Source organism: Apteryx rowi, unplaced genomic scaffold (genome assembly GCF_003343035.1).
Source record: "Apteryx rowi isolate R43461 unplaced genomic scaffold, aptRow1 scaffold_642, whole genome shotgun sequence".
Taxonomy (NCBI): domain Eukaryota; kingdom Metazoa; phylum Chordata; class Aves; order Apterygiformes; family Apterygidae; genus Apteryx; species Apteryx rowi.
The window spans coordinates 30,959-54,946 of NW_020450919.1; the positions used below are offsets into that span (position 1 = coordinate 30,959).

General features: G+C 37.0%; 1 protein-coding gene across 1 annotated transcript in view; it reads left to right on the plus strand.

Annotated features, from left to right (window-relative positions):
- Nucleotides 1-15,474, plus strand: part of SYT10 (synaptotagmin 10) — a 36,507-nt gene extending 21,033 nt beyond the window's left edge. The window contains exons 4-7 of the mRNA XM_026084489.1: nucleotides 11,735-11,855; nucleotides 12,189-12,360; nucleotides 13,838-13,967; nucleotides 15,403-15,474. Coding sequence (XP_025940274.1) covers nucleotides 11,735-11,855; nucleotides 12,189-12,360; nucleotides 13,838-13,967; nucleotides 15,403-15,474 — 495 coding nt within the window. The remainder of the gene's footprint in view (nucleotides 1-11,734; nucleotides 11,856-12,188; nucleotides 12,361-13,837; nucleotides 13,968-15,402) is intronic.
- The last annotated feature ends 8,514 nt before the right edge of the window (nucleotides 15,475-23,988 follow it).

The following is a 23,988-nucleotide window of genomic DNA, read 5'->3' on the forward strand; positions in this document are numbered from 1 at the left end:
ACGATGAGTGGGGGATCTAAAGGACAAAGCAGAAGCTAGACACCTCCTTCAGAGACAGAAGCTTCGCACTGTCTATTTAATGGAGCCAGAGATCTCTCGTGACTCTTTTCCCAAATGTTTTCATGGTGTTCATATTTGTTGGACAGGGAAGTCTAGGTCTGAATGACTAGGAGAACAAAGAGGAGTTGGAGCTTCTCACCAACTTGAGCATGAGCAATGTGTTTCCTGAGAGAGGAGAAGTAGTACCAGGGAGCAGAGCATACTGGACACAGTTTCTAATTGTGAGTTCAGGAAAACAGGCATTTATTTTAACTAGTAGGTCTACCAAACTGGTCTGAACAGCCTCTGGCACATCTCCAGAAAACTGCATCTGTGTATGCTTAGCTTTACCATGCTCAGATTTCAGGTAAATTTAAAAACTGTGCTCTCAATCTTAAAATTAAATCTGTGTTTAAGGTCTTGGAATAATAGCCTGATAACTTTTTTGTATGGTTATTCTAGCTTTGATATAATCTTTAATACTTTAGTAATGATTTAAATGCTTACTGGTCCTTTGCAACAGGCATATGAGTAAGATCTTTAGCTGATAACCAGACTGATTTCAATATACTAGAATCCCTGGGCTATTCCTCACTGTTTTTGAACAGATTGAAATGCCAATGTGATATCCAATGATGCTGTTGGGAGACATCCTAATATACATCTGGATGAAAATGATTACTGATAATGGCTGCTGAATTCTAATTCAAGTTTCTTCTTCACTAAGGGACAGTATGTGCAATTACAGGGCTTAGTTCACTCTGCTGATGTTCTGCAATCTTTGAAGTTTAGGAAAGAGCATCAAGATTTTGGATTTCAGCCTTTCAGCAAGTATAGTTTATAGTACTGCATGTGTGTAAACAATTTGTCTCCACCTAAACAATTAACAATAAACACATGAAAATGAAATATTTTATAGTATGGGTAACCATATCAACCTTCACAAGCCTTACATTATTGTCAGCAAATTTTGTTAGAAATTGACTGAATTGATTTTTACTGTCAAAATGAAACCACCCGAAAATATGTCCTATTACTATACATGCAATATCCTGCCTTGTGTTTTACTTTAGCTGCTTTATATAGATTAAAATTGGGTTAGTAATAAAGATTTCTAGTTCTGACATTTCAGAAACTGTAAGATGAGGGAGCCAATCCTGCACAGGGCTAAACAGTGCGTAAGCTGTTAATCAATGAGGAATTATGCTCTAAGTACCAAATCTAAAGTCTACCAAAGTCACTAACTACCAATTAGATACCTAACTAATGCTTGCCTGAGTCAAGAAGATTTGGATCAAGCCTCGAAAAAATGATCCAGTTGGTTCTGCAATTAGTGAGAAATAACTGGACTCCGGGCAAGCATATTTTGGTGTTTATAAAGAATCTTTAAAAAGCAAACTGTCTGGTTCAGTGGGAAGGTCCTTACCAAACTGATCACACTGTATGGCTTGAAACTGAGACACCCATATGCAAATATATTTCTCTCATGCTTTTACCTTCTTCACCCCTTCTCTGTTGTATGTTCTGTGAAGTCTCCAGTCTCAGAATTTGGATATGCTTCCTACACCCAGTGATTTGCTTATACCATTCCTAAATGATAGATGGTAGCAAATGATAGAAGTGACAGATCAAAGAATTGGTCCAAAACTTAAAATACCAAGCAGTGGCGTCTCCACAGCTTTGAGTCCCTCACATCTCTTCCATAGTCAAGCATTTTCTATTCAGAAGGTAGAATGAGGGTAAAAATCATCCCTATTACCTACTTGGAAAGAATGTATATTTATGATACAAGGCTCTGCAGGCTAGGACTTGAAGACCCACAAGACATATTTACCCGGGAAATGAACTACAAAATTCTACCAGTGAGGGAAGTTACTGCTAGAAACAAGAGATTCTGCACTAGTCGAAGACTCTTTATCAGTAGTTAATACAATTTTTAAAAGATATGCTTGCAGATCCATAAAGAGTTTTTATTTGGTACAGGAAGAACTACATACTCTTGGGAAGATCAGACTGGATGGTCACACTGAGTCCTTTTCGTCTTAAGACCTATGACTCTGTGAAAGACCACAGTTTGAATCCTTTTTCTTGCTCATGATAGTCATTTGAAACTGTTTTATAAAGTACAGGATTGGCTTCCCACATGCTCATTTTTATTCTTATAGTTTTCAACTGTTGGTATTCATCTTTTGTAGTTTTTGTATTTTGTTCCTTTAATTTTTCATTCATATCATTGTTTCTCTGTTATACGTTCTGTTAAAAACCTGCAGCTATTGCGTAATATATAGCAGGTACCTGTTGTAAGCGCTAAAGCATTTTCATTTTTTAATGTTAAATTATCAAGATAAATTTGGTGTACAATCTGTTGTGGAAAAGAAGTATCCTAGATATCTGATGATATTAATATCCCCAAATTTTGCTTATACATGGGTGATTGAGTTTTCATTAAATGATTCAGCATTTACTTCTGTTCATTTGGTTGATTAAAAAAAGACAAACTCAGAGGCAGCTTTGAAGCACTTCCGAAGCATGTTCAGTATATTGGACTACTGTAATTCTTAATACTCTTTAATAACTCATGGCATCAGAGGCAAGTAAATACTATCAAATCAATTGCTTAGCCAAAATATCTAGCTTCTGTTATTGCAAAGTGCTTCTGAGCATTGCATACAGGTCTGATGTTTTTGTTACTCCCAAAGCATATACTGCATACTTTGAAAAAAGAAACCCCATTTCTTTGAATTGCTGACAAGAATTTAAGTGCAAATACTCAGTATTATAAAAATGTTTAGGCAAAGAGGCCACTTGTTGTTGTGATCTGACTGAGTTAATGTAACACATAAAATGTACTTTCTGGATGTAAATTTTTATTAACTTATTATTTTTAAATGGATTAATTGCTTTGGAAATCTCTTCCTCTAACATCATTGCTCAAAATATTAGTGGAAAGTGACTTTCAAAAACATTTTTTTTCCAAAGATGTTCTGTGAACTCTGTAAGTGTAGCCAGTTATAGGAAACTATGCAATTGTATAAAAAATAGGGCTCAGAATTTAGATGAAAGCCATTTCCAGAATAAAGGTGGTCTCTTGGGGATGTTAGTCATGGAGCTGTCATGTATTTGTAGCCTCTGGGATTATCTCATGTAAGTTGATGGAATTTGATTATTATTTAGTCTTACGACACCCAACATCTCTGTCCTACAATTTTGTAAAGTGGGATGTGAAAGAAGGTATTGTAAGGACACAGACTTCATATGATGCACATGATGTATGATTGCTCTTTCTGATGCGCTTGGAATATAAATGAATAGCATTGCTGAAGAAGATAGAAGAGCTTAGATACCATTTTTTAAAAAACTATACAGTAACATTTGTCTCTTAATAGATCCATCTTACACTTGCCAGAGTAGGATGTCACACTGGTAAACCTATTAGCTGTTGTCCTCAGTGATGGAAAAAGATGCTTCTGACTTCGTAATCAAACACCAGTCAAGCCCACCACTGCAGTTCACCCATAGAAATTGCAGGCATAGTCTTTGCTTAGTTTTCCCCGTGGTTTGCTATTTCCTGTCTGGATAAAAATTAGTTTACTAGACCTTACTTAGTAAGGCAGTAGTGATCCAGAGCTGACAAAGATTTGTCTTATGGTGGTCAAACTTTGGGACCACACTATAATGATTAGCTTATTTCTTGGCATTCAAAGAGCAGCACTATCAGGAAATGTTTTAGCACAGCAATGTTGGGGGCTATGACCTACAATTAGTCATCCTCATTAGAGTGGACTTATGCCATTAGTGTTTCTGAAAATGTCCATAAAAGCTCTGGCACAATGTTAAACACATGTGAAAGCATAACGGCTTGTAAGCACAGAAACAGTTACCATTTCTGTAATGAGAACAGCGCCTTTAAAGCCAAGAATCACTGGCACTTGTCATTTCCAATCACGGTCAATGATATAAAAGATTCATGTCATTACCTGCTGCTGAGTGGATGAGAGAATACTCTGGGTCAGTCTTTACAGGAAGAAATGTTGAGGTTTTTTGTTTAGGTTTGGGACTGCTTTAGAACTGGGAGGTAGCTAGAGAAGATGATGGAGAAAGGCTGGGTTGCTTTCCAGTTACTGAAAGCAGGGGAGGTTTCTGTTTTTATTATTGAATGTTTCTTTTCATTTGAAAAAAAATCATTTGAATATTCTGTTTTGTTAGAGGCAAACTGCTATTTCTCCATCTACGTTAAAAGTAGAAAATGTTAGGTGAATGGAGAATACAGTTTCCTCAAGGGAAGGTAATATCTCTGTGTCTGAGTGGTACTGTGGTAGTTATGCTGTGACGCACAGCTTGACTGATCTGCTGTGCCCTCTGAGTTTCTCACTGCAAATATTCTCTTTGTACACAATGCATCGCTGCTTCAGAAGTGCATCTTTGTTTTGGGATCCAGTTACATTCTGTTTTTTTTGCATGCCTGTAAATGCCATGGTCAGGTCACTTAGGTAGCTTTGTTCCAAGCCATTCTGAAGCAGAAATGGGCTTCCTTGCTGGCTCACAAGGTTAAACTATCCCCATGGTGGTGTAGGACATGCACAAGCCAGATGGTTATTTACAGAGAGAGTGACAAAGGAAGCATCCAGGAGGCTTCTGGGTCTCCTACTGACAGCATTCAGCCTGCTGGACCCTGCATGCTATCTCAGGGAGTCCTCTCTGTGCAATCAGGACCTCAGTCAGCAGCTGCATGTACCCAGGGCAGCCAGGATGTCAGACTACAGCAAGCATTAGGTCTCCAGAAACAGAAGACAGTCAATAAAGCAACAAGCCCCCTCACTGCTTCCAGACTGTCTTCCACAGAGACAAGAATGAATACAAATCTCATTGATTCATTTCCCAGAACAATTCAATCAATAAGTGGTGCTGGGAAGAAGGAAAAGAACTGAAACTGATATGCAGAGGATAACAGGAGAGAGAGAGAAGTATTAGCTGTGGGGACAAGGTTTCCAAAGAAGAGTTGCCTTGAAAGATGGCAGAATTAGCTCTCCAACTCCAGCTGGTGACTTCATATAACTTTTGAAAATTCTGAGATAGCATAAATACAATCACATTTGAAATGCATAGGTGGGAAAACAAATAGACTGTTAGAATCCTATACTGCCCTTTTCTGTCATTCTTGTAACATGACTTGATCTGTACCTCAAAACTGGAAACGTCTTAATACATTTTTAGCTGACTATCTCAGAAGCCAGTTTCTTCTCTTCTTTTCTTTGTTTCCATCCAACCTCCGTCATTGATCATTATACATATTTTATTTCATCCTTAACTGATTCTTGAAGCTTGAAGTCATTCTCTATACCAAAAGTAGTTTTAAATGGAAAGTAGGAAAATATATATAATATGTTTCTAAATAAAAACAAGAAAGAGAGAATTGTGTTTGGAGAAGGGTTATCTTCCTGTAGTTTTCAAGAAATCCAAGAGCTTAAATCTGTCAACTTTATTTTAAAATTAATACACTATTCAGTTTCAGCATGTTTTCAGCATGAAAGCCATGGTATATGTGAATGCCTGAAAAACTTCTTTGACATCTAGAAAATGATTATTACTTAGTACAGATGTTTACTCAAAATACATTAAGAAAATAAAGAGAAAAAATGTTTAAATTGGTTATTTAGGAATTTAAGTACAAAGTAAATTCATACTGCCCTAAATATTATTGCTGTGCTGCTCTCACATACAGCCTAATGTTTAAAACATCCTTCGAATTGCAATTAATATGAAAGTAGGGGTGGATAATAACATTGAAATTTAGAATTTAAATGATTAATTACTGCAGATTACAATAGTCTGAATGATAATGAAACCATCTTGAATGTGGAAGGATCTCTGCCCAACTTTCCCACTAAATTTGCAGTTCCTAGCTAAAAGTTGTCTCTTTGATTGAATTTAATAGGAACAGCTGGTAAAAGTAACCTGCATGAGAAACATCAAAGCTTTCTCCAGCGACAGTGGTTTTAAAAACTCAGTCATAGACTATTGATGCTCCTCGATGGAGATTTCATTCTTCTTATTACATTCCTCTACTGTTTATCTAATCTGTGAGTAGGTAGTACAGCCTTTGTAGAGTTGCTGCTACTTCTTCCACAGGGTAAGTGCGAAGATAAGAACATTGGTCTCCAGTGGGTCCAATAACAAACATAATAGAAAAAGGGCCATTTTTCAGCTGACTTTGCTGACTCCTGGGCTGATTGCCCAACTATTGCTCATGAAGCAATGAATGCATACAGATCCTTGGGAACCTGATGGAAACGTGATTAATATGTCCATTCAGGTGTGGTCATTTGTGTGGGATGAGAATTATACTATTCAAAAAATCTGTATTCTATAGCTAAAAAAGCAAGTTCATCCAAGTAGCTGACACCTTCATGTGAGGTCTGTGTTTTCTTTGTTTTATTTTGTTCTAGCATCACTGTACCAGAAAATGTATTGGCTAGTGAGGTGAACTGGGAGTCATAAAAATAAACTGAAGCTGGTATAGTGCCTACCACTGTTCCAGTTCCTTAGTTCTGTATGATAGCTTGTGTACACAAAAGGGAAATAAATGAAGAAGAGACATGCAGTACTAAACAAATGCTTCTTTTTGCATTAGTGCAGCTGTGCTCAATGCTGTTTTTTCTGTACCAGTTATTGGAAGTCTGTGGGAGGGAATCATTATGAGCATCTGTAAAGCTAGCTGTTAATTGAAATCTAAGTTTAATAAAAGAGGAAAAATAAAAACTCAAAATAGGCCAAGGAAAGTGATAAAACTTCGCTGGAGTTACTTAAGAAACATGCAGCTAATCTAACAAAAGTTCTAGGTGAATATATGGTTCTACTTCTAAAGCAATCTGCAACATAGTTAAAAATATGCATGTATGGCAGCCACTGGCTTCATGCTTGTATCTTCTAAGTCGCGGTTTGTTTGAAGTGTACTGCAAAGCAAATGAGGACAGTTTATTCCTTGACTTCCACAGGTTTGCTTGTACTGAAGTGTTCCAATCAAGATGGTCTGTGTGAACTTAATTATCTAGTGTACTATAAAGCAAGGGAAATCAGAATTTTCTAGAGCACTGGGATTCTGTAGTAATTTAAATCCTATTTTTAAATCTCAATTAAAATCAATAGTACTTAAGCTTCTGGGGCATTTAAAAGTGTTACTAATGATAATCAATGTGATAGACAAAGACTGCCATGAGATGTTTAAAAGTTGAGTCTTACTTTGTTCATTATCTTAGTCTGAACCTGTTCTTCCAGCTTCAAAAAACTAAACCTCTCATGCCTCAGTTAAAAAAACCAAGAAAGTGATAATTCATTTTACCCAATACCCAACTTCAGATATCATCATCTATATATATAGAATTATAATCTTCCTTCAAAAGAGCATTTAAAATGTTCATAAGTCTTAGACTAGCCTACAATTTCACCCTTTGTGAACCAGTTCCAAAGAATATTTATTATAATGATGCATTATGATATCTTAATCCCCAGCTGCCAAATGATTTCTAGGGGTCCTAACAAAATGTACACGGTTAATCTGAATATGAAGAAAGACAACCCATCTCAATAGATGCTCAGAGTAGAAACTGAGTAAAAATTTTAGGACTTTCCGTTCTTTACTAACTAAAAAGTCAATGTCTACAAAAATGTGAGCAAACATCAGATGATGCAATGAGTATGAAATCAAATTAAAAAGAGAAAATCATAAGAATTGTTTCAACAGATTCTGGAGGAAATGTATTTGAGTTTAATCCAAAGACCATGTGAACTCCTAGTCTCTGGCGGCAATCTAATGACATCCAGTTCTTGCCACTGGAAGAAGAGTGAAATTGTATCTGTGGGCTCATGCAGGATAGCTAGTAATTTTATTTCTAGTCCTTTGATCTTGCAGGGAGACTCATAAATCTCTTTGATATAGACAAGAGTAGGTATTTGAAGTAATATCTATTCTACTATACTGCAGAATTTATCTGTTATAATAGCACATGAAGCCACATGAGTGTTCTTTCATATGACAATTGGGCATTTCAGGGCAGCACAAGCCCCTTTTTCTCCAGGCATAGGTTGTTGGTATCTGAAAATATCTGCATAAACAGTGGAGTTTTTCCACTTCTAAACCTATCCCTAACCACTTTAAGATTGAGGAGTAGTGTATCACAGATTACAGAGCTATGATAACTTCAGTGCATCTGCCCTTTGGTCAGTCTGCTGTGTGGGGTGGAAGGATCCCCCATTCATTGCCAAAACATTTCTTCTTACATTAAGGCATGTTGCTTATTTATTACAAGGTCAAAAACATTGGGTTTGATTGCAGGTGTTTTCTTAGCTCATTTTCAATATAACTATAGTACCTGGAATTTAGAAGGGAAAGAAAAAAGAATAAATTGTTGCTATTTTGTTAAGCACTGATGGTTTGCTCAGCTCTTCAGAAAACTAAGGTAGAGTAACTGCCTTAAGGAGTTTTACAAGCATTTTGAGCAATGTTTCTTAAGTCATAGTAAATTGTCCTGTCTGCCTGTATTCTTGTTTATCCTTTGAGCTCACACAAACCTTTGAGTGTCTATAAAATTTCTCTTCAAAAAGAAATAGCAGAAGACTAGTGTTCATACTCCCATCTTACCAAAACGAGTTTTTCTCTATTTGCCTACACAAGGCATGTCTCTGAAGATGTCTTGTAACTTCCTGATTAGCTTCCTGAGTCTATAGCTTGAGAAGACAGTTCTGCTCATGCACCCCCATCATCTGGCTCCCAAGCCAGCTACCAATCCCAGGGAAGAATTGGGTCCACAGCCTTCACCTCTAGCATAGTATAATTTGAACTGCAACAGTGTATCACCTTAGTTTTAAAGACGTTTATATTTCTGTACATTATTGTTGCCAACATTTTAGGTATGGTTAACTTTGGCAGGCACTCTGTGAACTGCCAGGCACTATAACAGTATGGTTATTCTTACTGGAACAATGACTTTTTAAAGTTTTTTTCTCAAGTCCAAGATAACATCCTCCTCTGAGTCTGGTAATGCTATTCCTGCTCAAGCTTTTCCCAAGTTTTTAGGATGGCAGCAGAGAGATAGGGGATGCATTAGTATACGAGGAGAGGGGCATGGAATTAAATTGTGAAAAGTTAATGAAAAATAGTTTCAGAGAAAAAATGGTTTGAAGATCTTTAAGAACATATTGTGTCCTATCCGTATATTTGATACTGTGCCATGCACATTGCTGCTTCTTAGTGAATAAAGAACAAATAGCAACAAAAATTAAGGACCAGTAATACCATGGATCTGACATCAGGTTATGTAACTTATCAGAAAATAGTTGTTTAATTATTGGTTGTTATTATTATTTGAAAATCTAATTCAAAGAGAAAATTGATCCTATTTAAAATTGTAAGTCATTCTCCCTTTATGTGTGGTTGCCATTTGGTCTGGTGGACCAGTGATGGGAGTAAAGGAAGTATTTAGGAAAAATAACACTAATTTGGAGCACGTTATCTTTTTGTTGTAGCTCCTACAGATCTAGAAGGAAGGATTTGTGTCCTCTTAGTCCTTTTCCTGACCTGCCCCCTGTGTTCCATGATCCAATCCATCTTCATCATCTCCCTCAACATAGATTTTGAAGCATGTGGAAGAATGTGGAGGAACTATATTTCCTTTTCAAATGAAAGTGTGAGATCTCTTTCACATATGGATATAAGGAACATGATCAGACTCTGAATTCAGAAAGTAATACTAATAACAAAAGCTGTGTTTAAAACAGATTTCAGATACGGTAAAAACTGTAACAGAAGGCACTTGCCACTTTAACAAATGAGTGAAAAGAAGTCAGATTTCATTTGTTCAAATTTTATTTATATTTTCTGAAATAGGTGAATTTGTTACTGTATTCTCAGGCACAAAATTCTGCCTTTTGTGTGGCAAAGTAAGGGACTGGGGAAATATGTCAAATAGATGTATTTGTCCTATGTGGACTGACTGAGCTAAATCATTTTGAAAACCTGAGAAATCTTGTCAAGCAATGAAAATTGCCCAGTGTGCATGCTCACATGCATATCAATCTATTAATTCTCAGAACAGAATCCCAGCAAAATGGCTGAACATGTGAATTAACCAACCTACACAAAAGTCAATATTTTATTAACAGTGCAACAGAGAATTTAAAGCTATTCCAAAACCACATTCTTCAGTGTAGCATCTGCAGGAAAAGAACCTGAGGCATGTGATTAAGTCCATCTTTACTCAAGAAAGATCTGAAGTACCTTTTTCAGTTTAGACAGAGCATTAACTCCCACGAAAGTCAGTACAACTGTTCATATAAGCAGCTGAAAAAGTGTGAACAAGAAGCCCCACTCTGTCTCATAACTATAAGAAATGTATTTGTCTTCAACACAGCAATAATTATTTTGGTATATATTATTTAAAAGTATATCACACTTGCCTTCTGATGATAGAAAAGCTGTACCATAAATCCATCAGTTCTCCAAAGAATTTTTCCTCTCAGGGTAGTTGCAGGTTTGACAGATGAAGTATTGAAGCTGGGATATTAAAAATAAGCGTTTTAGTAGTAGTCAAAGAAAGTCCTTTGAGATCACATGGGTAAGTTTGAGAATTGCTGCCTTGCAGAAGTGATCACCTTATAAACTCCTGATAAGCTTACATTTAAGAATGCTAGGCTGTTCTTAATATGTTACTTTCATTTTGGGGTTTTGGGGCAATATTAAATTAATTAAATTAATTAATTAAATTAATTTGGGTATTGAAAGTCTTAAAAGAATGGAAAACAATTTGGAACATAGCTGACATCTCAGCAACTAAATGTATGTGGCATTTGGGCAATTATTATATATCTATAAGGAAATTAAAAATAAGAGTTTATGGAACCTCTGTTCTGTAGATCTTGTTTTTCAAATGTTGTAGCATCTGGACTATATACTAACATCATATTGCATGAATTGTCAGTGGCTGGTCTGAACATAAAAACAATCTCTCTGTGAGGATTATTAGGATCCATATGGACCTTGTCTATCTTTCCTAGTATATCATCCTCCTAAAAGATGCCCTTGAGCCAGGAAAGTTAGAGGTGCTACTACATTGCTTGCTTTTCTTCTAGAGTAGGACACCTCCCAAACCCAGTATAAAGCTGGCAACATTTAAAAGTACATTTAGTTTTTCAAACCTCTTAGGTAGTGAGGATAATTTTTTCACATGCATCCATATGTGAACAAATAGAACTCTTTCGTACATTTGTTTCAGTGACTAAAATGCATGTAAATGTGTGTCATCTAAATATCCCACAAGTTTTTTTTATTGGGGAAGATGGAGGCAGAGTCTTTTCAAGAGCAGAACTTAACATTCTACATTCAGCACCCTTTCTAACCGTGAATTCAACACAGACATACTCCTGCCCCTTCAGGGATCCTGAAAGTGTTCATTCTGCTTTTGGTTTAAATTCCTCAGTCTAATAATTCTAGATCCTGTCACTAAAGTATTATCCTGCTGGTACTCTTTCCATATTTTTAAAAAATATATTTTCTGAAAATTCCTGTGTGTAATGTCTTCAAAAGCATCTGAGCTTCAAAAGAAGTTTCTGCGTGTTAAAAAGTATCTCTAAAATTTTGCATGATTTGAACTGATTTGTTATCAGGATGGTCAGACTTCTAACCATTGCTTTTCTTTTTCAGGAGAGCATAGATTTGGGTGAGATCATGTTTTCCCTTTGTTATTTGCCTACTGCTGGGAGAATGACATTAACAGTCATCAAATGTAGAAATCTCAAAGCAATGGATATAACTGGCTCATCAGGTGAATCTACTTCTTTTTTAAATAACAGGACAGAGTCTATTCAGAAAGGTGGCAAATAGCAGCTTCTTATTTCTGTGTGTTTAACACGGTTGCAAAATGGAAATAGCAAGAGAATTGGTATAGGCCCTATTCAGACCTACTTGCTTTCTTTGGTCTGGCTGTAGATATGCCTATACCTTTCCTTTGCATGCGTATTGAAAGCACTGTTGTCCAGCATCACTAAGACCTATGTAATTTTGTGTCTTATCAATATGACGTTCATACAAAAATATTGCTTTTTTGATTCACATTCGAATGATTTAAAGTGCACACAACTGATTACCTGTTACTCAGATCCATATGTCAAAGTATCACTGATGTGTGAAGGTCGAAGACTGAAAAAGCGGAAAACAACTACGAAGAGGAACACACTCAATCCAGTTTATAACGAGGCCATCATCTTTGATATCCCTCCAGAGAATGTGGACCAGGTCAGCCTCTCCATTGCAGTGATGGATTACGATCGGTAAGCACAGTTTGCTCTCTGAACATTAATCTTCAGTGAGAAGTTTTCTTATTATAAGCAACTGTTTTTCACCTCTTTGAACTTTCAAGTGTCACAGAAAATAGATCCTTTGGGCCTTTTCCTAACCTGGTTCAACACTTCCATGCCTTTTAGAGCTCAAACAATTTTATCTGTGTCATAAATAACTGTGATGAAGAAGTAACATGGCTGAATGGTGTCATGTGCCACTAGCATTGGTATACATTTCTGTCCCCATTTGGTGGCTGGATTATGTAAGAGCTTTATAAATCAATTATGTCTTCCAGTTTAAAAAAAGGCATTTATACTTCTAATTTCTGTTTAAATGTCAGGCATATAAAATCAATGAAAATTTCAAAGCCTAGGAGGTAAGAATTAAATGCCTAATTACCTCATTGACTTTGGTCATAATTAATCCTTTCATTGAAGCAATAGAGATGCTTTGTAAACCTCACTGATAACACATCTGGATCTCAACTAATTCATGTCCTCACAGAGAAATCACAGGAAGAGAGTCTTGCTTAGAATAGCCAAGGACTAGAAGTTAAAAAAGAAAGTTATGGACAGAATCATGCCTGAGCCAAGTCTGCTTCACTCAAATGCCATTAGTAATGAGTACTTAGAGGCTGCAGGGCAAATAAACAGTGAAAGTCTAGTTTAGTAACAAAAACTTCAGGTTATTTTTCCTCGTCATTAAATTTCTAATCCTCCACCAACTTCTGTCAGGAAGACAGTCTCCCTCAGCTGTGAAAGGGGCACAACTGTGCCTTAAGGGAGAGAACTGTATGGCAACTTGTGTACCTTAGTCCTCTTCAACTGCTACTTTCAAAGCATTTGCTAAGAAGAAGGTAGAAGAAGGTAGAATACCAATATTCTAATGTGCATACAGGCAAGGTAAAGAGTCCAGTCCCTCAATCAGTCTATGGCATGCCAGGAGTATGGAAGTATTAAGGTATAGCCTACTATGGATATACCCTTGGGTTGCTTTTCACACCTTTGGTTGAAGTTCCAATGGCCACCACGGTTAGAGCTAAGAAATATAGTGTGAAACAATGTCTGAGGCATTTGGAGCAGGAAATGTGTTCCCTGCATTCTCCTTCACTTTCCTATCCCACAAAATGTAAGCATATTTTCCTTCTACATCATTCCCTATATCATGGTCCTTCTCTGTCCTTGTGTCTTTTGGGTTGTAACCTTTTGACAGTAAGGGTTAAGTCTTCATCACTATTTTTATAACTCCGAGCAGCACTCTGGTAGTGACTAGAATTTTTGGATACTACCATTACAGAACTTAATATTACTATACTACCACTAAAAGTAATGTCTGTAATAAATAAAGCGAAAACCTTGGGCATCTTTTATTCCATGCTGTATTGAACCAGTCAGCTGAATTATACATCAGACATGATATTAAAACAATTTTCATTAAAAAGAAATTCTGCTTTCTTACAATTCTCAGAGTAGGGCACAATGAGGTCATTGGAGTATGTCGGACAGGAATTGATGCAGAAGGGCTTGGAAGAGATCATTGGAACGAAATGTTGGCTTACCCACGTAAACCAATAACTCACTGGCATCCACTAGTCGAGGTAAGAAGAAGCCAAATGCTCTCTTTCTCAGTGTATTAAATTAATTCTCTCTCACACATTTATGAGCTTCTGAGAATCACGAAAATCACGGCAGCATGAGTGTCACTGCCCATTGATGGGGCAGGAGTAAGATCCTTAGCACAACCTAAACCTAGGTGCCTGGCCAGTCAGCCAGGTGAATGGCCAGCAGATTACTGGTTTATATAGGTTCATACTCCAGAACAAGCCTTTCCCTGAGCTGGTGAAGGCTTGCCTGAAAAGCTGGATAAGGAAGTACAAAGATCATAAATTCACCTGGAGCTGGAGAGGAGCATTTCAGCCACTTGTATCACACTTAAATAGAAGATGGATGCCCTTAAGTCTCCAGAATTTTCCCATGTAAGGGACTGTTACATATATGTACTTTGATTCAAATGCTCCTGTTGCTATTCAGAAGTAACCTTTAACTGCAATTTGGGGATTTAATGTTCATTTAGATGTGCCATTTCAAAAATTTCCATGATCCACTGGCAGCATTGTAACATTAAAACCTTTAAAACATCCACTTAGAAGAGAATATCTGCAAGCGTTTCAAAAGCAATCATTTCCTATTTTAAAATCTTTAGCATTAAGAGTTATGTTGCTAAAATATTAATCTGAAACTGGCCTGCTAATTAGGCTAAGTTGAGGCAACATACCAGCAGCTACTTCTAGAATTATTAAGCCGCTTATTGGAAGCTTATTCAGATGCATGGGTGATTTTACCTACAGCTCCCTGGGCTTAGAGAGAAGCCTGCTGTGGCCACATCTTACTGGTTTTCTGTATACAAAATGCTCATTGGCTTTGGGTTTGGAAGGATTCTTAGTGAAGCCTTGAAAAGCAGCAGGCCTTGCTTTAGGACCCAGAGGATGCACTGTTTAGCCCTCTCATGAACCAATCTCTGTAGGAAAATTAGTTGCCATCTGAGGTGTCACTAGCCATTTGGTTTCCCCACTGTGCAGCACCTGGCTACACAGAATCTCCAGGGATGGGTAGAAAAAGCCCAGTGTTATGGCTCCAGTTAAACTCCAGAAGAAGAATATAAGCCAGGAGTTCTTCTCCTTCTGAGTGCAGGAGAGAAGCCTCTTCTCAGATTCCTGCCTTTCTCTGGATTATGTAGGTTTGGGGACAGAGGTACCAACCCTGGATGGTGAAATAAGCCTGCTCCTCTGGAATGAGTCAGAGGGGGTTTTCAGGAGGTCACTTTAGGAATTTCCTTTCCATTGTTAGTTCTGCTGGAAACTTTGATCCAGAAAGAACTGATTAAAAACTTGGTTTTGATTATCAGCCAAAAAACAACAGACAGAATCTAATTGTGATTCATGTTTTTCTGTGGGGGATTCTTTTATCCTCAAAAACAATTGTAATGCATGGATGGATATGATGACATTCATAAAGCTAACACTTTTCTTTCAGTTACCTGGCCGAGCAACCAGTTTTGATAGCCAGGGATCTTGTTCATCTCCAAAACCACCACTTACGCCCTAGGGCACAAGAATGGATTCATCGTGTTCAGTGTCCGAAGCTCCCATGTAGCTCACATCTACATTAACAGAAGGTTTGGCTTCTGCAGATGAACTGTATCCATATTTTTGTATTAAAGTACATTTTTCCTATTCTAAGTCTTATATTACAGTTTATAATAATTTCTTAACTTATAAATGAAGTTTACTTGAGCCAAATATAATCTTTCCTGATGCAAATTCATTCACTTGTTTTCTCTCTGGCATATATCCAGTGTCATATCCAAGCAGTGTTTTGGTACGAGCTATACCTTTGCATAGACAAAGAAATCAGAAAAAAAACTCTCTTAAGCAATTCAAAACAACTGCAGCTTGTAATGCGTACTTCTTTTGAGGTAGAGCAAATAGTCATATATAGCTCTTGTAGTAAGTTTCCTCTAAATTGCACTAAATCCTGTATGACTTCTTAAGATAACACTTCAAAGCAGACACCTCATGAAAAGACAGCTGTTGTCGCATTTTGGAAAATTAGTTCATTCGCGAGTAGGGAGGAAGGACTGATCAAAAGCCCACTGAAGCTGATGGGGAGGACCCTACTGGCTTCACTGGGTTTTAGTTCAGCCTTTGTGGATCAGATTCCGCAGCCGGGGCTATGCAGTTCGACCCTTCCAGCAGTCAGGAGGCCAGCTGCGCACATGGGAGCTCATTCACCTGCCCAGCATAAATACCTGGCACTTGCTGAGGGCCAGACTTGTGTAGTGCTTTCACTTCAGCTGCCCACCAGCTGATTCAGAGCCAGCACAGGTGTCTCTGCATTGGCACTAAACAACGCTGGTGTGGGTACCGTCTGGACAACAAATGTGTCCATGATGAGTCCTGCTGAGGTCAATGCAGCGCCACAGAGATGTGTCTCCTGACGAGGTGGATCCAGCCCCTTTGAAATAGTCCATTTGCTGTGGTCATCATGCAATCCTTATTCAGGCCAAACTGTAGCTGAGTGAATACTCTGAAGTAAAAGAATTTATTTAATGAATTTTAGCTGTTTAAAAAATGACCAGCACCTGCAGTTACACACAACAGACATGTGATTCTTGATTTAGTGCGGCAATATTAGATTTGTTTGAGGCTATTTTGACTGAGTGCATAGCTCACATGGGATTGTTTCTGGTCCCTGACTGGATGTGTCGAGAATTAGGTGTCCAGTATTTATGAATCTGAGATGTGCTTTGTATCAATATATGGAGAGAGAAATCAAAATGTAACAATTTTATAAACTAGTAAACTCATTTGTTAGAGCACACAGTGACAGCAAATTCAAAAAAATGTTAGCTGAAGTGAGCTAGTTTAAAAGCTGGAAGAGAACTGCAAATTATTTTGTGAACTTGCTTCTTGATAGCATTAAAGTTTATCTCAATCAGATAGTTATTTTCTTTATATTTTCCTATAAACGGCCCTGTGAAGGGCACAGAAAAGACTGCATGATTGGGCTGGGGGTTTTGCAACTAGAAAATAGTTGGGGTGGTTGCTCTTTTTCATATCTTTGTAATGTATAAAGAAGGCTGTGAAGATAATATTTTCCAAAGTAGCATGTTTACAGCAGAAAAATGTCATACACAGAAAAATGCCAATGTATAAGTGTTCCATAATAATGAAAGAATTTGTGAGAATTAATCTGGTCATGAACAGAAAAGGGTTTTAGGCAAACTTCTAAAGAACCATTTTGGCTTGGTTTGTTTTGCCTAGTTAAAATAGAATATGTTTATAAAGATCCAGTCCCTCCATTCCTTTAACTAATCCCTGAGACAGTCAAATATGCCTTGAAGTGTCTTAACTGCTTCAGGAAAGCTAGGAAGGCTGGTCTTAACATTCCAGGTGTTTCTGAGGCAAAAAAATATCAGGTATAGAATAATTTCATACACACACTGAAAGTGAATAAACAAATAAAGCTTTCAGTCATTCTTTACATATTTAAAAAAAAAAAAAAAAAAAAGAGGCTCCAGCCCAGGTTTTTGAATGTCCATTGCAGGTTGCTTTTCATGGCCTCTGGATAGAAACAGTTTTTCCCAGAGAGGGTTGGTAATGCTGTCCACTGAACCTCTGTCCTCAAGATTGTATTTTAATCACTGTAAATACAGAGCAGCCTTGCAGAATTTCATTCCTCCATTTGCTCTGGGTGGGTAAATTTTTAAATAGGAGAACAAGCTCTCCTTTGTGGGGACTTTTTCTCCCATCACTGTCATCATCATGAGATTTTTGTGGCCTAGATCATTTTCACAGTGATTTTGCAAGATTGTTAGAGATACATAGATATACATGTGGAGTTTGAAAAGCTATTTTGTGTATACATTTATCTTAATATAAACTATATCAGAAGTGGCCTTTGTGGCCTAGAAGATACTTTTTGTAATGTGGTACTGTAACAGTTGACTAAATATTCTTTGCACTTTTTTGCACCTAATATCCAAAAAGCTAACAATTTCACAATCAAATGTAGCATAAGTGTTCAGCAATGAGCAACATCTTTTTAACTATTTCATTGTTCTGTTAGTATCATGTATGTTTTGTTATAAATGGTAAGATATTTCAATTTTCACTTTCTTAAATATAAATTATTATCAAACACCAAAGGAATAATAGCTTAGTTTGTTCCCGCTTGTTGATTTTTTTGGTATTGTTAATAACAATAGTGAATGACTTCTGTATCTAAACTTGAATTATGGGTGCTCTGCATCTATGAAAAATCAGTCTGCAATACTGTCAAGACATCTAACTTCAAAAATTCTCCCCTGGTTAATTCTCTTTAGTCCCTTATCAGTGATTAATAGAATTAATGTAAAAGATGATCATTTTTCATTTTTCACTGTTATCTTAGATATCTCACAAGACAGGGTACATATTTAATGTAATCTATCCATTGGCTTTAGAGCCTGGTTTGCAAGTTACTTTCTGGGTGTACTCACAAAAGTACTCTCTGAGTGAAAACAGCACAGTTTTAGTCAATGAATATGTAGGTCTTCATTAAGAGATGTAAAATGAGATGTTTTAGTTTGCAGCAGAGGTGTAAACTCCCTGCCCCCATCCTGAATGTTTATATGTTGCTTATCTGCCATGTCACAAGCATTAGCCTAATTTGAGAAAAACTGAATTTGGTAAATGATTGGTGTAAAGTATATTCTAGTAATTTTACAACAGTTTGAAAAACTTGCACTTCTAAAAGCCTGAGTTATTTTTTATTGAAATGATTTACAGGAAACATTAACTGTATTTAATAAGAATTGTATTTTGCACTGCAGAGCTTTTTGTACTTTCAAAACAGTAAACCACAGAACTGTACAGAGAAAGTATAAGATGGTTTAAGTGGTTCCAGGGGAGCTGCTAAATTTTTATATTTATTTTCAATAATGCACTGGAAAGTGAAAAAGCCCACATACAAATGTATCTAATGGGCCATTCTAGTCTTTTGGGTAAATATTGTTTTCAATCAATTGTTTCCCCTCCCCACATTAAATAAGTTTTCAGGGACCATTAGATTTGCTCTAAGCAACCATAAAATTGTTATTAGATCTATGCAAAATGTAAAGTAGGACCCTAAAAACCAGGTAGATTTAGGATTCCAGTGCAACTGCAAACAATAGCTTACATTCAATAAGATGCAGGTCACATATTGCACTCCTTTATTTCAACTTTAAACCTCTGTGTTGTATACTTCTGCTGATATGGCCCTTCCTCTCACTCTCCCAGCAAATAACTGTCTCTTCCCCCCATCTCTCTTCTGTACTGGGCTTCTGTTCAATTAGTAGAGACTTGACCCTTACTTTTGTCTGCACTGCTGAAAGATAACTCCTGGCCTTAACATGTAGGAGTATGAAACCTGTGGGATTTTGACCAATAGGCATAGGATAGCTATGTCTTTATTGTCATTCTACAGAAAGCTGACAAGGAAGTAACTTCTCCAAAGTCCTTTATGATCGTCAGAGTTACAGGGAGCAGTAATACTGTCAGCTTTTTGGCTTCTAGAAAGCTAAGAGAACAAAATACATATTCCTTAGCCGTTGGTCAGGAGCAGAGAAAGTGGTCAGTACTCACTAAGATAAAACAAAACCTAGTATACCAGGTCAAAAGTTCCACTTCAAAAATGTTTTTTCAATATATGGAAATGTTTTGGCAGCTTATGTTTAAATACCAAAACTAGACATTTTTCTTAAACAATCACAACCATATTCAATATATTTGAAGAAAATTTTGAGCAAGCATGAAACGTTTTCATTTGGGTTAAATTTTTCCGAAGGAAAAAGCAATCACTTTCTAACTACTTCTTTCTATGGATGTATATTCTTAAAAATGTTGAAAAAACAAAGTTTCCAAAAAAAGGCATATTCAATCCATCCATTCTCCTACTTCTCAGTTTTTTTATTGACTTCAGTTAAATCCTTTTGAAAGTTGGTGAACATGGTGATGCACAACACATATATGATGATCTAGTTCCCGGATTACTCTGCTATATTTTTTAATCAACTAACTGACTATATCCCACACACTTTTATATGTATCAGCTTTTTATTAAACTCCATTAATTTGATTAATGGTCTTGCTTTATACAACTTTTGAAATCATTTGTCTATATTTTTAGACTGTGCAAAAGGTTGAAAAAGCGGGTGAGGAACTATTTCAGAACTCAGTAACAGAGCTCTTCTCTTGATGAAAATGCCAAATTTTTCAGAAATCCATGAATGTGCCTGCAAAAATTGAATTTTTCTTATTTGAACATGCAAAAACCTAGATTTGCACACACAAGTATTTCCACTTGCAAAATGTATAATCATTATTTAGCACTTCTATTACAACCAAACGATAAGGCCTAATCAGAAATAGGCTTCAATTTATGATAAATATATATTCATAAATACATATTGAGGGACAGTTTCTTGACCTGAAAAGTTCATATGACTTTATTCCTACAAATAAATATGCTTGAAAATTCTGTAGGTGTGAAGTATGACCTACATGTGCACTGTTAATTACATGGTATTAATTAACTTCCGGACAAAGCTCATATAATATCCAACAGACAATCCAAAATATGGCTAAACTATAGTATATGATGAGAATATTAGTCATGTTTGATGGAAAATCTTCTTTATCATTCACACCACAGCTGAGATTCAGTTTAATCCTTAGCTCACAGATTCACTTTTGCTTGACTCTGAGGCTTCTCATTCTAAACTCTGTGCTCTCTGTTACCAGAAAATAGATAAATTGTGCCACACAACAGACCACAGAGCTAATAAAGACAAAGGAAAATGACCGAGAGGATACGGTAGTAAACACGCAGCTCTTCAGTGCAACGGCAAAGCTCTGAAATGGAAAGCTCCTTTTAGAACTGATGATCATTACGATATTCATATCACTTGTCCATTCTTCGTGTACTATAAAGCATGAAGAAAGTGGGAGGTTCCTGAATAAGAGTTAGCATTAGGTACAGGAATTAACTGACGTGCTGATCACAGCCATTTGCCATGTCCAAGACAAATAATACCTTGACTTTAAAACTTTCTTTTTCTCCATGTCGCCAGTCCAAATAAATAAATGTCTCATACACAGTTCCCCTTTTCCTTAGCCCTGGCTGGAAATTGGCAGTTGTTTAATAGCACGCAGGAAACCAAGAGCTGGAACTCTAAGATAAAGTGAAGCTGCATGTGGGATTTAAATATCACAGGGGAATCTGGCCAGGAAAACAGAACTAACACCTTCAATCTTGTGCGAAGTGCTAGGGGATGCTTGGTGATAGCAAGTGCTCAGGGGTGTGATTTTATATTTTATCTGATAGCACCTCTACAATGTTGCTGTTGCTGGGAAACCTCTTCTTTACTGACTCAGAGAAGAGAATGCCACTGGTATTGCTATGTAAAATTTTTCCACTCAAGCACAGACCATGCCTCTTATGTTGCATGGGGCTCAGTCCTCTAGAAGGACACAAAGCATGTAAAATCTTTAAAACAGGAAAAATCAATTAAAGCACTGCCCTGTACTATCACAAGGACTATTCACTTTGTTGATACTAAGGACAAGCTTTGGTGCCTTACTGAACCAACAGAGCATTTCCTAGAGTGCTCTGTAGTGCTAAGCCCATGTTAATAAATTGTTGATTAAGTATGTTAGCATTACTGAAGACCCTCAGTGTCAACATTGGCAAAATATGACTAATAAATATAAATACAGGTTAAATAGATTCTCAGAGTACCAAAGCACTATCTAGTAGGGCTGATATATAATGATATATTGATATATTGATTGATGTATTGATTGATATATGATATATATAATGATATATGATGATATATAATTCATGACAGCATGCTCTGAAAGTTGAATCTGCAGGAAGTCAGATAACTGCTATGATGAAAGTGGAGCTTCTCTGTAATAATTTATGAATACAATATGTTGACTTGGCTATTGGTCTAAAATTAAGTGAGTTGAATAAGTAAGCTTAAAAAAAGGGGGGGGGGGAATGAGCAGAGCACTTCTGACATCAAGGTGCTTCTTAACAAAAACAGAGGTTTCCTAAAAGTTAATATCTGTGCTGGTGGCTCTGGAGATTCTACCAGCTCCACAGCCAGTCCCAAAAATGCAGGTCATCCAAAATGGTGAAAGCCCAGGCATGGACAGGAAAAACAGAATAGTAAAGATCAAGAGATCTGTTTCAGAAAAGGGAAGATTTGTGTCTGAGCAGACTAGGATGCAAGTTGCTGAACTTCACAGAGAAATTAGACTGGATTAGTCTCCCATTAATAGGTGGAAAACCTTTAGCCAAGATAGATACACATGTAGTCTGTTATTTTCAAATCCTTTTCTTTTAAATATTTAAGCTTACCATTAAACATTATGTTTTCAAGGGAGCATTCACAGGCTCTCTGAAAAAAAAAGTTTCAAATCCATTCAGACTTTCTGGGTTCGCGCAATTATTACAGAGACAGTGTCCCTGGCCTAGCCTAACTGCAGGAAAAATGTGAAATTCTACCTCTCCCTGGAGAAGTGAAATCAGGAAGCTTGACATGAAGGGAGAAGAGGAGACAGACTGAGGAAGGGATGGGAGGTACAACTATTTCATGACAGCTCACAGAGAGCTTTGCCACTTGTGTATCATACAGGGCACAGCAAAAGAGTTCCAGGAACATGTTTTCACTACAGTAACCTGCCCAGTGTACACAGTTTTATTCTCCCTCAAAATAAAAACTTGAAAATGTTTTAGAGAGATTACTTTTAAGAATAGTTTGGGATATTATTATACCTTAGAAATTCAAAAACCTGAAGTAAAATGAATCTATCCATGCATCCACCCACGTGAAAAAAGGGCAAAGAAAATTAAAACCCTCACTAAAAATCCATAAAGCTCTAGAACACGCCTAAAGTTCCTTTCCTGTATAAAAGAATGGTATAGATTTAAGATCTGATATCTTGAGACAGCTTAGAGTTAAAAGGAAAGGATGTGTTTCCTACTGTTCAACTATCTTTTCCTGCAGGTACAGGCTTCCTGACTTGTTTAGCCCTTATGTGATTCCTGTTATCAGAGATGTTCTAAAAAATGCTTGTCAACATAAGACACTGGCATTTTAGGCACTTAACATTACCATCACCAAAAAGCAATCTGTTTTCTGGGACAGCTTGCAGATAAATTTCTGGGGAGGAGGAGTTGTGGGCTGTCAGCTGTTTCTATAAAGCAGGTCTGTTTATATGAATACACTTACAGTTTGCAAAAGGGGAGAGATAAAGGGGCCGTGTTTGTTTAATAAGCTAGGAGTTGAGACTGATAGTTGCATCAGAAGTGAAGAGGACTGAACAAGTAAGATATTTAAATGCTTTTTTAGCATCTGGGTCATGAACACAAGAGAAGACAGGAAGCAAAGAAAGCCCACTGAGCATGTAAAGAGCTCTCTAGAAAAAACTGTTAAAAATGAAAGTGAAAAATATAAGAAAGGGGTGAATTGTGAGTGTTTCAATGGTCAGAAAAAGTGCATGTAGCACACACTTCCAGAAGAAAGATTTTGCATGCAATTCCCCTACTTCATGTCTTGTATAGCCATTTGCAAGCTTGCAAGGCTAGTGGGGAGCCTTGTTGCAGATCGTGGGTCTGTTCTTAAAATAAAAATGGCTCTCAGCCCCAGAGATCCTGATCCCAGAGGATTTACACAGCAAAGAGTACTGTCAATTGCTCACGGCCTATCCTACCCTTCCGGTCTGTCTCTTGCAGCATGACTGGGGCCAAAACGCGCATAGCCAGGGTGTGCTCAGACACATTCCTCTCTATTTGCTCTAATGGCCTCTTAGTTTATTGGCACCTGACATAGATTTGAGAGTCTCTGAAGGGTGAAAAATAATTTTTATTTAATGTCACCTCTTGCATTTTCAAAGCTTCAGACAATCAGTACTTGAATTAGAAACCATTAGGAAACACTTTTTAAAAACGCTGTTGTGATTCACAAGGTACCAGTTTTGTTTTCAAATCATGGCTAGACTAATGTCACACAATGGTGTAAGAGTC